Raw genomic sequence first — 14434 nt, forward strand, 5'->3', positions numbered from 1 at the left:
TAGTAGTTGCTGTGTTCTTGGCCCCAAGTTTGAATCCTCAGGCCTGGCTCTGGCTGGCAATTACTCACGGCTACCTTGTGAAAACGCGCGCTCTTTCCTCGCTTTCATTCTCCCGTCGTTTCCCCGTTTTCCGCTTTTTTGGGCTACCGTCCTTTCTTTGTCCCGCGGGCTTCTTCTAGCTTTTCTCTCTTTTCCTCCTTCACCACCACCATTTTTTCGCCTCTTTCTTTTTTTTGCCTTCCCCTGCCCCAACCGCGACCGCCACGCCAAAAAAAAGCCGTCGGCGCTCTCTCGAAAATACCCGTCGGGCCTGTACATTCGCGTCTTTCCATTGCGGCTGCCATCAATCAGTTTATCGTTATTTTCTTCTTGCTCGGTTCTGCATTGCGTTTTTGGTCTTCTTTTTTTTTTCTTCTTCGCGCCTCCTGCTAGTCTCCCTTGGTCTTGGTGTTCGGGTTTCCCCTGGCCTGGCCATTCTTCTTCGCCTTCCTGCTCTTTTCTCCGCTCGACGTGTATCTCCCTCGCTTTGCTGAGCTGGCACCTCCTTGACAGCGTCATTTGGAATTGAAAAGAACAACGAACCCTCCACCAACCATCGCCCGCTTCATTCCACCACCTGCATCATCGCCTCATCCGATCAAGGGACAGCCCTCCGCCTTCCGCGATCGCTGCCCGTCATTCGTCCCAGATTTCCCGCTTGGACGGCGTTCCCGGACCAAAAAGCCTGCTGCCATTGTGCGCGCGCCGTCGCCACTGCAGCCAGCTTCGCCTCGCCTCGCTGCGTCCAAAATCATCGCCGCTTTGCCAGTTTTCGTCTGTGACTGCATCATATTTTCAGACCTCGCAAAATCGCCAGTCATCGTCCATCAACAATTTCTCTTCCAGCCCGTGTTTGCCTCCAAGTAGCCTCCCGAGCCCTCTTCATCGTCGTCCGCAGATTTCTCCTTCTGCGCTGTCCGCATACTTCGCTTGTCGCACCTGTACCGTCAAGATTTTGCGGGTTTTTTTCTCTCCCTAGCGCTCTCGTTTGGCCCGCCTGCTCGTTTGTCAGCTCTCCCCCGACAGCGCGGCCTAATTGCAGAAGTACTCTGTACAGCCTCAATCTCAGATTCTCAAGGTGGCGGCTGTAGCGATTACACACGCCGACGTCGTCTTCGACGATCGCCTGTGCGAACCCTCGTATTTTTCTCCCTCTCCCGCCTACCACGAACTTTTAAAACACGAACCGGACTTTGATCTCAGCGCCGTTCCCGTTATTTCCACGTCTCATTCCGACAACCCTCCTCTCCATACTCCATCTGACACCTATTCGATTCAGGAAGAGTCTCCCTCTCCTGGGTCTGACCCCAACTCGTCCATGATGGCACAGCTCATGCCTCAGATCGCTCCCGAGAAAAAAAGAGTCAAGGTCTACGTGCTGCAAAATAATGACTGGTACGACAAGGGAACTGGCTTCTGCACTGCAAGCTACATTCAGGTATTTAGAGACTCTTCGAGCCATGCATATTCATGTTGTATTGGAAACTAACCGATTGCCACACGCTGCAGACTGAAGATAGTCCAGAGCCCCAACCACAGGTTTACGTCAAAAGCGAAGACACACCCGACACATGCCTTTTGTCTACCATAATAACAAAGGATGATGGCTTTCAAAAACAACAAGACACCCTTATTGTGTGGACCGATCCGCCCACCGGAATCGACATGGCTTTGAGTTTTCAAGAAGCAGAGGGCTGTTCTATGATTTGGAAGTTCATCAACAGCGTCAAAATGACCTTTCCGCACGATGATAAGAACTTCGATGCCGACGCTCCCATGGAACTTGTGCCTTCTTCTGTCTCATTACCAACCGCCAACCTCGGCGAGCTACAAGAAATTGAGCAGACCATCCGTTTTCTCAGCAGCCAACAAGCTAGTCGAGAGGGGCTATGTAAATTCATCATGACTGAAGACTACATACCGAAGCTCATTATCCTTTTCCAAGAAGCCGAAGACCTCGAATCTCTTTCCGACCTGCATCTTCTCTGCAGCATACTGAAGCAAATCATTCTGCTCAATGACACCTTCATCATTGAACAAATTGTGCATGACGAATACATTATGGGTGTGATTGGCGCGCTCGAGTACGACCCGGACTTCTCCAACCAAAAAGCCAACCACCGCCAATGGCTCAATAATCAAAAGCGCTTTCGAGAAGTTGTCAAAATCGCCGACAGTCGCATAGAATGTAAGATCCACCAAACCTACCGACTTCAATACCTCAAAGATGTCGTTCTCGCCCGAATTCTTGATGACGCCACTTTCTCCATTCTCAACTCCCTCATATTCTACAACCAGGTCGCAATTGTGCAGCACATTCAGAGTGAGCCCGAAATTTTGAGCGACCTTTTCAGTGTATTCAACCCCTCTAGCTCATTGGCGAATCGCCGTCGCGATGCTGTCATTTTCATTCAACAATGTTGTACAATTGCGAAAAACATTGAACTGACTGCGCGGGCTTCACTATACAACAACTTCATCGCAAATGGCTTGCTCAGGGTCATTAATTACGGCCTAAAGCATCAGGATGTAGCTATTCGTGTTGGCGCTACTGATATTATGGTGTCCATGATTGACCATGATCCACAGTTGGTTCGCAACACCATGTACCGGCAGGTCGCCGAGGGACAGCCGCCACTCACTGATAGCCTCATTGATATTCTGCTTGTTGAGACCGACCTGAGTGTCAAGAGCCAAATATCAGATGCTATCAAAGTCCTCCTTGACACTGTTCATACCAACCCCGCGCCGGCCTGCACACCCCAAATGATGCGCCTGAACCCGGAAGTTGCCAATCAGCTGCGCCAACGCCAAAACTCGGAGCCTCTTCCCCAGCAGGAAGAGTTCATCAAACGGTTCTACCTTGGCTCAGCAGAGCGCCTGTTCAAGCCCCTGATCGACGTGGAGAAGAGAAAGAACATGTCATTTAGCCTCAATGAAGCTGCGCTTTTTGGCTACTTGATTGAAATTCTCATCTTCTTCTTGCGCCAGCATAGCCTAAGCAAGATGTTTGTCTTCAAGCATGACTTCACGATTCGCCTGACACGCCTGTTTGACGCAAAGGAGAAGCATCTCAAGTTGATCCCCGTGCGACTGGTGCGCCACATGCTTGGTATGCGACAAGATGTTTGTCTTGCGCATCTCATGTCGCGCGACTCGTTTATCCCCATATTTAATCTGCTACGGAACACACTTCCTCGCGACAACCTGGTCAGCTCGGCTTGCTTCGATGTCTTTGACTACATCAATCGCGAAAAGATCTACAGTGTCGCCAAGTTTCTGGTTGAAAACCATCGCGAAGTTATGGAATCTGATGAACTAAAAAAGTACCATGCTTTCCAGATCATGTGTTCCAACTACGATTCCAGCAAAGCTTTCCTTTGCCCTCTTCCGTCCACAGATCTTGATAAGCTAATGTCAACGTTATTCCGTCCTCGCCAATCGCCCGAATTGGTGGCCGCAACCTCGGAGGCAACAGAAGACATGCCAGCGGACAGCGAGTACTGGAATGGCCCTGAAACTGACCCCGAAGACGAACTTGCGGAGCTAGTCCGGTCCGGAAGCAACCCAATCATCTCCAGCAAGCCGCTTGTGGATTATCATTCAGATGAGGATTCAGACGAGAACCCCGATTGCGAAAATACTGAGCCGAGCAAAGGGATGGTGGAGCTTGCCAGTGGACCGGGTGATGCCGGGAACGTGTTCTCAGATGGCGGTGAAGATGCTGCAGAAGATTCCACCGACGGCGTGGACGACACCTTGGACCGCACAATGACCATGTCGACAAAGGAAACCACACCACCAGCCGATGAATGCCAGGGGAGAAGCTTGATGCCCGAGGTATCCACGCCCCCACGCGCTCCAGTCGGAGAGCCAACTACACCCACATCAGCATCCAGCGCATCGCCCAACACCCCGCCCGCGCAAACATGCACGACGCCTCCCGAGCGATCTTCCGAAAAGCGACGCCGCGACGAGGAAGAAGACGGCGAGCTCCCGCCAACAGTTAGTAAACGGAGGCTGAGCGCGTCGTCATCCGCGTCGTCAATCTCAGTGGCGGGCAGCGTCAATATGCTTCGTCGCAAGACGTCCTTTGCCGGGAGCCCGAGCACTGGCGCGTCCAAGATTGCCATGAATGTCGCGCAGTCTCCCGTGACTACGGGATCCGGCGGCTCTGATACCGAGTGAGGCCCCGGCTCGTTGTCCTTGGTGTGCCATGAAGTATATCCGTCAAGGGGGAGCTGTGTATCGGGGTCGAGTTGAGCGCGCCCGAGAACTGACGAATGAACGACTAATCTTTTTTTTCTTTTCTTCTTCTTCTTCTTCAGCCCATGTTTATTATTTGTTTGATATTTGCTATGAAAACCTTTTCTGGGGGTCGTTACATACCTACTCAATGCCCTGTTCTTTTGCTCTCTTCTTCTTCATCACTTCTGCTGTCTTGTTCTCGTTGCGAGACATGGGCCTCGACTACGCGCCACCTGACCCATGTTTCTTTCTTTTTCTTTTCAATTCTCTTTTCCTTTCTGTTCACATTTTTTTTGTATGTTACTTCTTCTTTATCAAAGCTTTTTATACCTTTATGGGAATGGGGGAGGGGTCGGGCGGGCCGTGGCGGTGTTCTCTTTTTTTTTCATCTTCTTCTCTCTTGTCTTTTACTTTTTTTCTTCTTTTTTTTTGCTGGCAAGAACACCACTGGGAAATCTAGAAGGAGGCAATGTTATATCTTTTGCTCACATTGTGACCGCGTGATTCTTTTTTTCTTTCTCTTCTCTTGGTGAGAGGTGCGTGTGTGCTTGTTGTTTCTCGGTTGTCGCTGTGATGATGGATGTATCCGACGTGTGAACAGAGGGCCGCGGCGGAAGAAGGCAATTGAGTGTTGGTATTTACATGGGCATGGTAGTTATTGATAAAAAAGTAAACATGAAGAGATGTATAAAAAAGCCATGACTGTGATGTCGCGAACAAGACAAGAGTTTGAGGGTATTGATGAAGAACTGGCGATAGGTATGAGACACATAATACTACTGCAAAGAAGAAAAGAAAAAAAAAGAACCCTCCGGCGCAAAACACAAAGAGACATGAAGAAAGTCCGCTTTCCCATGCTTCTAATTCCCGCTATAACCGCAGCTCGCGCCGGCTGTACACGCCCAGCGTCCAACTAAGCCGGAGCACAGCGAGGCCCCAGCCCATCTTGATGCTATCCTTGACAACACTGACCTTGCTCCCGCCAACCTCGTGCCAGTTGACAGGCACCTCGGCGACGCGGATGCCCTGCGTCGAGCCAATGACGCTGCCGTCGGGAGCCGTGATGGGCGCGGGCGGCGACGACTCGGCCAGCATGAGCATCTCAATGTCAAAGATCCAGCCCTCGGTGCGCATGTACGGGACAATGTGCGGCAGCGCCGCGCGCGTAAAGAGCTTGAACCCGCATTGCGTGTCTTTGATGCGCGAGGTGGCCGCGGGCGTGAGGATGGTCAGGACAAAGTGGAAGCCGCGCATGAGAAAGTTGCGGAGGGCCGAGCGCTGCGGGGTTCTCTCGTGTTAGTGTTCTTGTGTTTTCTTCTTCTTTTTGTTCTTGTAGAGGCCGGGGCCGGGGGGGGGGGGGGGGATCCCGGTGGAACACGGAGGAGGGAGGGTACACATACCTTGAGGATCTCGGGATTCTTGACCAGTCTCGCCCGACTCCCAATTGCAATCCCGCGATTCGCGCCGTCCACAACCTTTTCCACGGCCTGCACCAGTTTCTCCAGGTCGCTGAACCGCGTCGCCCCATCGGCGTCGGCAAACAGCACATGGGCGCCGCGCACATGGCGCAGGCCGTGTGTGACGGCGCCCCCCTTGCCGCGGTTATGCGCGAGGCGGACGACGCGCAGCGTGTCGCCGAGCCGGTGGGTGGCCGCGAACTGCAGGGCAGTGGCGACGGTGGCGTCGCGGCTGGCGTCGTCGACGACGATGATTTCATAGCCGGTGGGGGTAGAAGAAGTGCCACGGCGGCGGCCGTACACGCGGTCGAGATAGGCCACGGCCTCGGTCAGCGTCGGCAGGATGCGCTCTTCTTCGTTGTAGGCGGGGAAGACGACGCTGAGCTGCAGCTCGGCTGGCTCGATCGGCTCGGACTCGGGCACGTAGAATTCGCCAATGTGGAAGTTCTGGCTCTGCAGGTGGCGGTCGTCGGCGAGCCAGGCGTCGAACCAGCAGGGCAAGGGGGCGAGGTCCTGGGCGCTGATTGACGAGGAGGGGCTCTGCGCTTTGGCGGGCGCAGCGCAAACAAACTTCTTCTCGGAGATGACGGGCAGGCGGGGCTTCGGGTGGAGAATGCGCAGGGCAAGGGGCGCGCAAGTCAGGCCGATGGCGGCGGAGGAGACGCAGAGCAGAAAAGCGAGCGAGATGCCCGAGAGCCGGGTAGAGAGGAGGGCCGAGAGCACGCCGATCAGGACGGCGAGCAGCGGGCGCGGGAGGGGCGCGGGGGTGCTCATGGCAGGGGGTGGGGGAGAGGCAGAGCTGTGTAGACCGGGAATGGAGAGCGGGAAGCGAGCGGGAGGGGTGGTGTGCCCGGCCGGCCGGCTGGAGGGTTGTCGCACGGGGCGTCGGGGCCGACACGCAGAACGGACGAGAGGTGGTGGGCACAAGTGAACGGACTTAATCTGCGTGGACCAATGGCAAAAAGAATGAGAGAAAGAACAGGTCAACTACACAGGCGAAAAAAAAAAAGAATAAAAAAAGAAACGCGCGAGCAAGAAGGGCAAGCCAAGGACAGCTGGCTCGTCGACCAGAAGGGAAGGAGCGACGATGATATCAAACGCAAGGCTGGCGGGTTTCGAGAGGATGCGTGGCTTCAAGAAGCATGGGCCATATCCACAAGGCTGGCCAATAGTAGGGCGCGATTGGCCCTATAGCAACGTCGCACCGGAGGCGGGTTTTGGGAGCTTTTTCGCTAGTGGGGGACTTTGTGTACGGCAATTCTTGTTACACAGAATTCGGAGGCGAGATTATGCGTACCGGGCATTGATCAATTACAACTATAACTCAAAGCTACCAAGATTTGGATAACACACAAGCGCCAAAAAGAGGACGCCAAGATTGCGTAGTAGCTAGATTTCCACGGCAAACCCACAGAGAAAAAAGAAACAGGACGAGAATCCACGGTCCATGCGGCTCTATTCTACGGCTCCAAGAGTGCTGGAAACATGAAGAGAGGGCAAACAAACAGGTTGAAACAAGGGAATTAATATAGTAGTAATGGAGTAGCGGCAGGGTCGAGTTTGTACAAGAAGAGGGGATATGCAGAACAGGTATAACAAGAAAAAGAAAGGACAGCATCACGTCATGGTTCTCGAGGGGAACGCCTCTCTATGTTAACTCGTGATAAAAGACGGGCAGAATCACCACAGACGCCTTCCACAGGATAAACACCAAATCCATGACGGCCAGAGGCACCAGCACAAAGCCCGCGACGTTGTTGACAACCATGTTCCAGCCATTGAGCCAGATGGACAGGAACGCGACAGTGAAGAAGTGATTGAAGAGGGTCATGGGGCTGTGGATCAGGCCGCCCAGCAGGCCCATCGGGCCCTCAGTCATGCCCATCTTGAAGTAGGCAAAGCAGCCCTGCTGCAGCGCTCTGAGCAGCCGGCTGTTGGCCGAGAAGAGGCTGTACAGCGCCTGGGCCAGCACGTTGATGATGCCCGTCAGGCTCTTGCGCGACCAGTAGAACTCGGACATGGCCTGGTTGACGGCCGCGGTGTCAGACAGGTCGGCGATCTTGTCTGGCGAGAGCAGCTGCGAGATGATAACGGCGTCGTTGAGGGCCACTGTCATGCCGCCGCCCGTCAGCGGGTGGCGCATGTTGAGGGCGTCGCCGGCAATGATCATGCCGTTGGCGCGCTGCTTCTGCGCCGGCAGCCAGCTGTTGGGCATGCTGCGCGGAATCTTGCCGTCCGACAGGGCTTTGAGCATGCTGGGTTGCACCTGGGCTGGCAGGGTGGGAATCACGTGGTTCTTGATGTAGCTGCGGACGCCGCCCTGGGCGGCCGAGGCCTCGGGCAGATTTATCGGAACGTCAATCAGGGCGCGGGTCTCGTGGGTTCCAATCTGGTATAGCAAGACCGGCGCTGCCTCTCCAATGATGACGTGACCGCAATTGGGAGCCGGAAGCGGGCAGTCGATCAGCTCCAGGGCATAGAACTTGGAGCGTACTAGAGGCTTGCTGCCGAGGTGGTTTTTGCGGAACTTGGAGTCGTAGCCATCGGCGACAATGGTCAAGCCGCCAAAGAAGTAGTCGGGCTCTTTCTGGCCCGTGGCTGGGTTCACTGTGCGGGCCTCAACGCCGAGAATCACGTCGCTCCGGTCACTATGAACGGGCTTGGTTACTTCGGTCTCGACAACGGTGATGTTTGGGTGGGCAAGACACGACTTGCGCAGCTCGTTGATAAAGCGGCCATGATGGAAGCTGCGGCCCTCTGGCTTGACGAGCTCTTGATCATCAAACTTGTGTGCTTCCTTTTTGTACACAACCTGGCTGTTGGCCTTGCTGATTTTCGGATACTGCAGACGGCATTCATCGCCGTAGTAGATGACGTCGAAGCCGTAGCACGGAATGGCATCAATGCCCTCGAGGCAATGACCGAGGCCAAGCTTCCTCAAGGCAGCGCAACCGCCCGGCTGCAGAAGCTCGCCGACAATGCGATCGGGCTGCTTCATCCAGCGCTCCAGAAGGAGGACACTCCGGCCCTGGTTCGCCATGGCAAAGGCAATGGCCGTGCCAAAGACGCCGGCACCAACGACAACGACATCGGCCTCGTGATACTTGGTCCTCCGATCGACGCGCCCGTCTTTCAGCTGCTTTGTGGCAGAATCGAGTTCTGGAGCCATCGCGGAAGCGTGGTATCAAGGGCGGGGGAGAGATGATATGGGGGAGTCGCGAAGAGACTACGGAGACGGCACGGGTCGAGAGAGAAGAGCCTCGGGCGCGAGCGCGGGCGCGGAATCAAGGAGAAGCGAAGAGAGCCGCGGATTGCAAGGCGGACGCAGAGAATTCGGTGCGGCTGGGGGTAAAGAATGAATGAAGCGCGCGAAGCAAAAGAGTCAGACAATCGCACAAAGAGAGAGAAGACGAAAAAAGAAGAGCCGCGATACACGTGGGAGTAGCGTCGGGTTTTAAAGACAGTCAAGAAGCTTTGGTTGCTGGTATGGCAGGCCAGACACAAATGAGTGAGAGTGATGAAGAGCTAAAGAAAAGAAGAAATAAAAAGAAAAAATACCCCCAAAAAGAAGCCGTGCAGACAGAGAGACACGAACCACAAAGTCAAGATGAAGAAGCCAGCATAAAAAGTAATAAAAATCAAATGTGTCTAACAAATTGGCAACGAACCACAACAGCATGCAAATGGCACCACAAAACAGCAGACTTTTGGAGCGACGGGCCCACCAATCAGCTACGGCGGTCACAAGGGGGGACAGGGCATGCCAGCAGCGTGACAGAGCCTGTGCGCAGGCCCTCCAGCGGATCTTTACAGTGAAGAAGCCCTGAAGCCCGGGCCTAGACACCCGCTGGACCGCCTCAACTGAGAAAAGGGGCGGGGCCCCATTTTCACATGTCAGCGGAGCGGGAGAGATCCACATTTTGATTGATTCGCCTGTCTGGCATTTGGCATCTGGACAAACCAAACACGCAACAGTGCGCCACTGTGTGCAATACTGGGTACAAGCGGGCTCTCACCGCGTGGCTCCCTGTCTGCAAATCATGCCAGGACATCACAACGTACAAGCAGCTATAACGAGTTCCACATAGAAGCAAATATACTTTAACGCTATCATTCATGCATGTATGTGTGGCCGGGTCCTGCTTTACCACGGCTATCACCATCACGGCCGCCCCCTGCACTCTGGAGACATGGCAGATATGGCTGGCCTCACACACCATCAACCCGCTGCACCACCACCGCCGTGGCCGCTCCGCCGCCGTTGCAGATCGCTGCCACTCCATACTCGCCGGGCTTGAGCTGGTGCAAAAGTGTCGTCAAGATGCGCGAGCCAGAGCTTCCCAGCGCGTGGCCAAGCGCGATGGCGCCACCAAGAGGGTTGACATTGGCGCCCTGGAGACCGAGGATCTGCAGATAGGAAAGCCGGCGTGTTAGTTGATGACCTGAAGACCATGCGGCAAAGTGGGGTGGCCTCTTTACCTTTTCATTTGCCTTGATTACTGCCGCAAAGGCCTCGTTGAACTCCCATACTGCTACCTGGTCGGCCGAGATACCCGCGCGCTTGAGCGCCAGCGGGACCGCCTTGGCCGGTGCCGTGGGGAAGTCTACCGGGTCGATGGCCGCATCGGCATGGGCCAGCACGCGCGCCAGCACGCGGGAGCCGTGTCCGTACTCGCGCGCAAGCGCCGCATTCGCAAGAACCAGCGCGCTGGCGCCGTCGTTAAAGGTTGACGAGTTGGCTGCCGTCACGGTGCCGGTGCCGTCACGCACAAAAGCCGGCTTCAGCGTCGGCACCTTATCGGGCTTGACGTCGGCAAAGCCTTCGTCCTGGCTAACGACCACATCGCCCTTGCGGCCCTTGACTGTGACTGGGGCGATTTCGTCGGCAAAGGCGTCGGCTTTCCAGGCTGCTTGGGCGCGGGCGTATGACTGCAGGGCATATTCATCCTGCATCTCCCGCGTGATGCCGTGTTTGGCAGCCGTTTTTTCCGCACACACGCCCATGTGGAACTGGTTGTAGACGTCCCAGAGCCCGTCTTTGATCAGGCCATCTTCGAGAGTCACGTTTCCAAAGGCCGGCTGAAGACTTGATCGCGGCTGGTAGTAGGGAACGCGTGACATGTTTTCCATGCCGCCGGCTACCTGTGCTTCGGCTAGTCCGAGCTGGATATTCTGGGCGGCAAATACCACGGCCTTGAGCCCAGATGCACAGACCTTGTTGATTGTAATGGCCTCGACTGTCGACGGGAGGCCGGCAAAGATGGACGCCTGGCGAGCCGGCGATTGGCCGACGGCGGCCTGGAGAACATTGCCCATGTATACATCTGTGATCTTGGATATCGGGACCTTGGACTTTTCAAGGGCCGACTTGATAGCCACGGCACCAAGCTCGGGGGCCGACACTGTTTTGAAAGATCCGTTGAACTGAGAGACTGTAAGCATCATGTATCAAAGCACGCAGTAGACGGGCAGTCTGGGCAGAAAGTATGCACGGCACCGCGGAGTTCGTTACCTTTGCCGTAGGCGTACGAGCTGCGCCTAGAATGTAGACATCTTGGACCTCCTGGCGTAGAGGAGCATATGATGAGAATGACCGGCGGACCAGCCGCGACGGGGATCGCCCAAGTAAGAGGAAAGACATGGTGGATGAAGAAGAATGAGGCAGTAAACTAAGCGACCGCTGGTGATGTTGCAGAAACGAAAGCAAAGCTTGTGTACTGTATTTGTAGGTTTTCTCTGGTCTCGGGGTATGTTTCATGTACAAGTATGTAGCTATTCGCAGAGCTTAGCCGGCATGCCACCTCGGCTTAAACATATGACGCTGGCCTGAGCCGTTTACAGCTGATAGGCCAATTCCCCAACTCCAACAACGCCTAACCCTGTACTTCTAGGGTCAGTGCGTGTAAGGGTATGGGGCTGCGGCCTCTTGTTCTTGGTGAACGGTTTGTCCGATAGCCGACAGGATAGCCGATGGCGGCTGCGACCGATGGAAGCTTGCATGCTGGCAGTGTCTGGAAGAAAAAAAAAAGAAAAGAGAAAAGAAAACAACAAGCACGACGCAGAGCAGCAAGCGAGCGTCTCATGGAGGACAAAGAATACCAGCATCTTGGATTGGACAATGCCAATGCCAATGCCAATGCAGTATTATGTATTATGGGTGGAGTCGGGTGCATGCGTACCGGTACATGGGTTTACACTTTTTTGTGTATGTGAGTACATGTACCAGTACCTGCCCCATTGTGAGGTGCATAGTACAACAAGAAGACTAGAGAACTAGACGAGAGAACTAGAGATTGAGATACTTGCAGGGCCTCGCTGCTCCCGCGTGGCTTTCAGTCTCCACTCCCTCTCCACTATGCATGTATGTAGTTAGTTAATGTATGTAATCATGGAAAGAGACAGACCGGACCAGACAAAACGTCATGGAGGCTACTTCAAGATCCACATCCACTCTTGGCCCATTTGGACGCCGGCCCTCTTTTTCTCTTGCTACTTTGGCCTCTATGTCTTGTCTTTGTCTGTATTTATTCTTTTCCTCCTCAATTCCATCCTCTCCAGCCTCGCGCTGACCCTACAGCCGTTTCTTCAGCCGTCGCCCCATTCTCTTCTTCATTTTGACTTTATTGGCTTCCGAGAGCGCTCCTATATTCCAGCCACACAGCGCCTGCCCATTCATCGCCATCTCTCCATCTCTCCATCTCTCCATCTCTTCACGACCGCCCTCCCCCCATCCACCATCCGCCATGTCCACCACCGCCCGTAGACGTCTCATGAGAGACTTCAAGGTACATCTCACCCCGTCCACTGCCCTTTTTGCGGTTCTGGGCCGGCCCTGCTCCCCAGCCTCGTCTCATCTCGTCTCGGTCGGCCGTTGCTAATGTCTTCTGTTTCTTCCCGTAGCGCATGCAGACCGATCCTCCCGCTGGAGTTTCCGCTTCGCCCGTTCCCGACAATGTTATGACTTGGTACGCCACATCCGCTTTCCCTCACCGATGCCGAACCTCCGATGGCCGTTCTATATAGAGCCACGGCCCCTCGTCCCACGTCCCTCGTCCAACCAAAGCTAACGCTCCTCTCCTTGCCCTCCGCTAGGAATGCCGTTATTATAGGCCCCGCCGACACTCCGTTCGAGGACGGCACCTTCCGCCTGGTCATGCAGTTTGAAGAACAATATCCCAACAAGCCGCCAGCCGTCAAGTTCATCAGCGAAATGTTCCACCCCAATGTCTACGCCACCGGCGAGCTGTGCCTCGATATCCTGCAGAACCGCTGGAGTCCCACGTACGATGTCGCAGCTGTGTTGACGAGCATTCAGAGGTGAGCCAGCCAGCGAGCGAGCCATAATCACAAAGCCCTCTCTCTCTCTGTTTCACATGCTAACCGTTGCTCCCCTTTCCCCCAGTCTGCTTAACGACCCGAACACTGGCTCCCCGGCAAATGTCGAAGCGTCAAATCTATACAAGGACAATCGCAAGGAGTATACAAAGCGAGTCCGCGAGACCGTCGAGAAAAGCTGGGACGAGTAGACAGTCGCCCAGTATCGGCTGTCCTCGGGAGGCCCATTTCTTGGGAAGCTCGTCTCACGAGATTGAGCGTCAATCTATCTCTTCTCTCTGGTCCTTTTGTTTTTCTTCTGCTTTACTCGTCCTTTTGTGGTCTTGTTTTCACCGGCTTCACGGCGTTTGCATTGGGTGTCTTTTTTCATATTTTTTATATCTTCCACTTTCTGGCTAATCACTAACTATACAACATGCTATATGCGTAGTATCTTGTGTGTGTAACCAATCGTACCGACTCTCCAGTTATTCGCCTTTCTCACGTTTGACTTGACTACTTGTTGGGCAGCAACAGCAATGGCTCACTTTGGGAGAGGGGAGGGGGTCCTTGAAACAGACTCGGGGGTCTTGTCTGTAACAGTGACTACCCACCCAGCTGCGAGGGAGCTTTAGCTAATTATACAAAGAGCCCTCGGCCCTTCTTTTTTCTTTTGGGCCGCTTTGTTGGATGGAGTGAGTGAGTAGGTGTCATGCATGGTTTATGGCACTTGTATACACTCTTGCAGCAGTAATGTAATGAATGCTTTCGACCCTGTCTTTCTGTAACTATTGGTTATATATTAGTTAACCATATTTTCTTGTTCTTTTCTTGTTTTTCCCTGGCTACGTCACATAGACTGTGTATGTGCATATGCACAAGTAACTACATATAAAAAACTAGTTCCTTAGAGCATAACGCATCAAGATGATGAGATGCAAACAAGCTCTACAGCTCCTCGGCGCGCTTCTTGGCCAGGCCGCCCATCTTTTCCAGCGCCGAAGTCAGCGAGTGGACATCGGCACCACGGATCATGTTGTTTCCGTTGACGGCAACCTGCTGGCCGTCCTTGAAAAACATAAAGGTCGGCATGGCGGTGATGTTGTAGGCGGCAGCGGCCTCGCGCAGCTCGTCGACGTTGATCTTGGCCAGCGCAAAGACGGCCGGCACGCCGTGGGCGCCGGCAAGCTTCTCGAATACGGGCGAGATCATCTTGCACGGCGGGCACCAGGTGGCGTAAAAGTCAATGGCCACATAGGTGTTCTTGGCGAAGAGCTCCTTAAGAGCCTCCATGTTGCTGATTTCAACGACTGAGGCGGGGGTCGACATGGTGGGCGGCTGAGGCGGGTGTGTGTGTGTGTGTGTGTGTGTGTGGA

The 14434-nt window shown here is 54.3% G+C and overlaps 6 protein-coding genes across 6 annotated transcripts; 2 read left to right on the forward strand and 4 right to left on the reverse strand.

The window, feature by feature from the left end:
* Nucleotides 1-1360: 1360 nt before the first annotated feature.
* Nucleotides 1361-4227, forward strand: BROUX77_006761 (uncharacterized protein; the record flags this gene model as incomplete). The annotated part of the gene is made up of 2 exons (XM_073751781.1): nt 1361-1477; nt 1549-4227. 2 exons carry the CDS (start codon nt 1361-1363, stop codon nt 4225-4227), a joined length of 2796 nt encoding a protein of 931 aa, XP_073602908.1.
* Nucleotides 4228-5157: 930 nt separating this feature from the next.
* BROUX77_006762 (uncharacterized protein) lies at nt 5158-6518 on the reverse strand (the record flags this gene model as incomplete). The annotated part of the gene is made up of 2 exons (XM_073751782.1): nt 5158-5565; nt 5688-6518. 2 exons carry the CDS (start codon nt 6516-6518, stop codon nt 5158-5160), a joined length of 1239 nt encoding a protein of 412 aa, XP_073602909.1.
* An 874-nt stretch (nt 6519-7392) lies between these two features.
* BROUX77_006763 (uncharacterized protein) lies at nt 7393-8913 on the reverse strand (the record flags this gene model as incomplete). The annotated part of the gene is made up of 1 exon (XM_073751783.1): nt 7393-8913. One exon carries the CDS (start codon nt 8911-8913, stop codon nt 7393-7395), a length of 1521 nt encoding a protein of 506 aa, XP_073602910.1.
* A 1040-nt stretch (nt 8914-9953) lies between these two features.
* BROUX77_006764 (uncharacterized protein) lies at nt 9954-11385 on the reverse strand (the record flags this gene model as incomplete). Its single annotated transcript, XM_073751784.1, has 3 exons — nt 9954-10151; nt 10224-11168; nt 11257-11385. 3 exons carry the CDS (start codon nt 11383-11385, stop codon nt 9954-9956), a joined length of 1272 nt encoding a protein of 423 aa, XP_073602911.1.
* Nucleotides 11386-12487: 1102 nt separating this feature from the next.
* BROUX77_006765 (uncharacterized protein) lies at nt 12488-13270 on the forward strand (the record flags this gene model as incomplete). The annotated part of the gene is made up of 4 exons (XM_073751785.1): nt 12488-12529; nt 12645-12709; nt 12837-13061; nt 13147-13270. The coding sequence occupies 4 exons, from the start codon at nt 12488-12490 to the stop codon at nt 13268-13270; spliced, it is 456 nt and encodes a 151-aa protein (XP_073602912.1).
* A 736-nt stretch (nt 13271-14006) lies between these two features.
* On the reverse strand, nt 14007-14387 carry BROUX77_006766 (uncharacterized protein; the record flags this gene model as incomplete). The annotated part of the gene is made up of 1 exon (XM_073751787.1): nt 14007-14387. One exon carries the CDS (start codon nt 14385-14387, stop codon nt 14007-14009), a length of 381 nt encoding a protein of 126 aa, XP_073602913.1.
* Between the last annotated feature and the right edge of the window lie 47 nt (nt 14388-14434).

Source organism: Berkeleyomyces rouxiae (genome assembly GCF_048999995.1).
Source record: "Berkeleyomyces rouxiae strain 22BRR77 chromosome Unknown BrBRR77_ptg000009l, whole genome shotgun sequence".
In the NCBI taxonomy this organism is placed as follows: Eukaryota; Fungi; Ascomycota; class Sordariomycetes; order Microascales; family Ceratocystidaceae; genus Berkeleyomyces; species Berkeleyomyces rouxiae.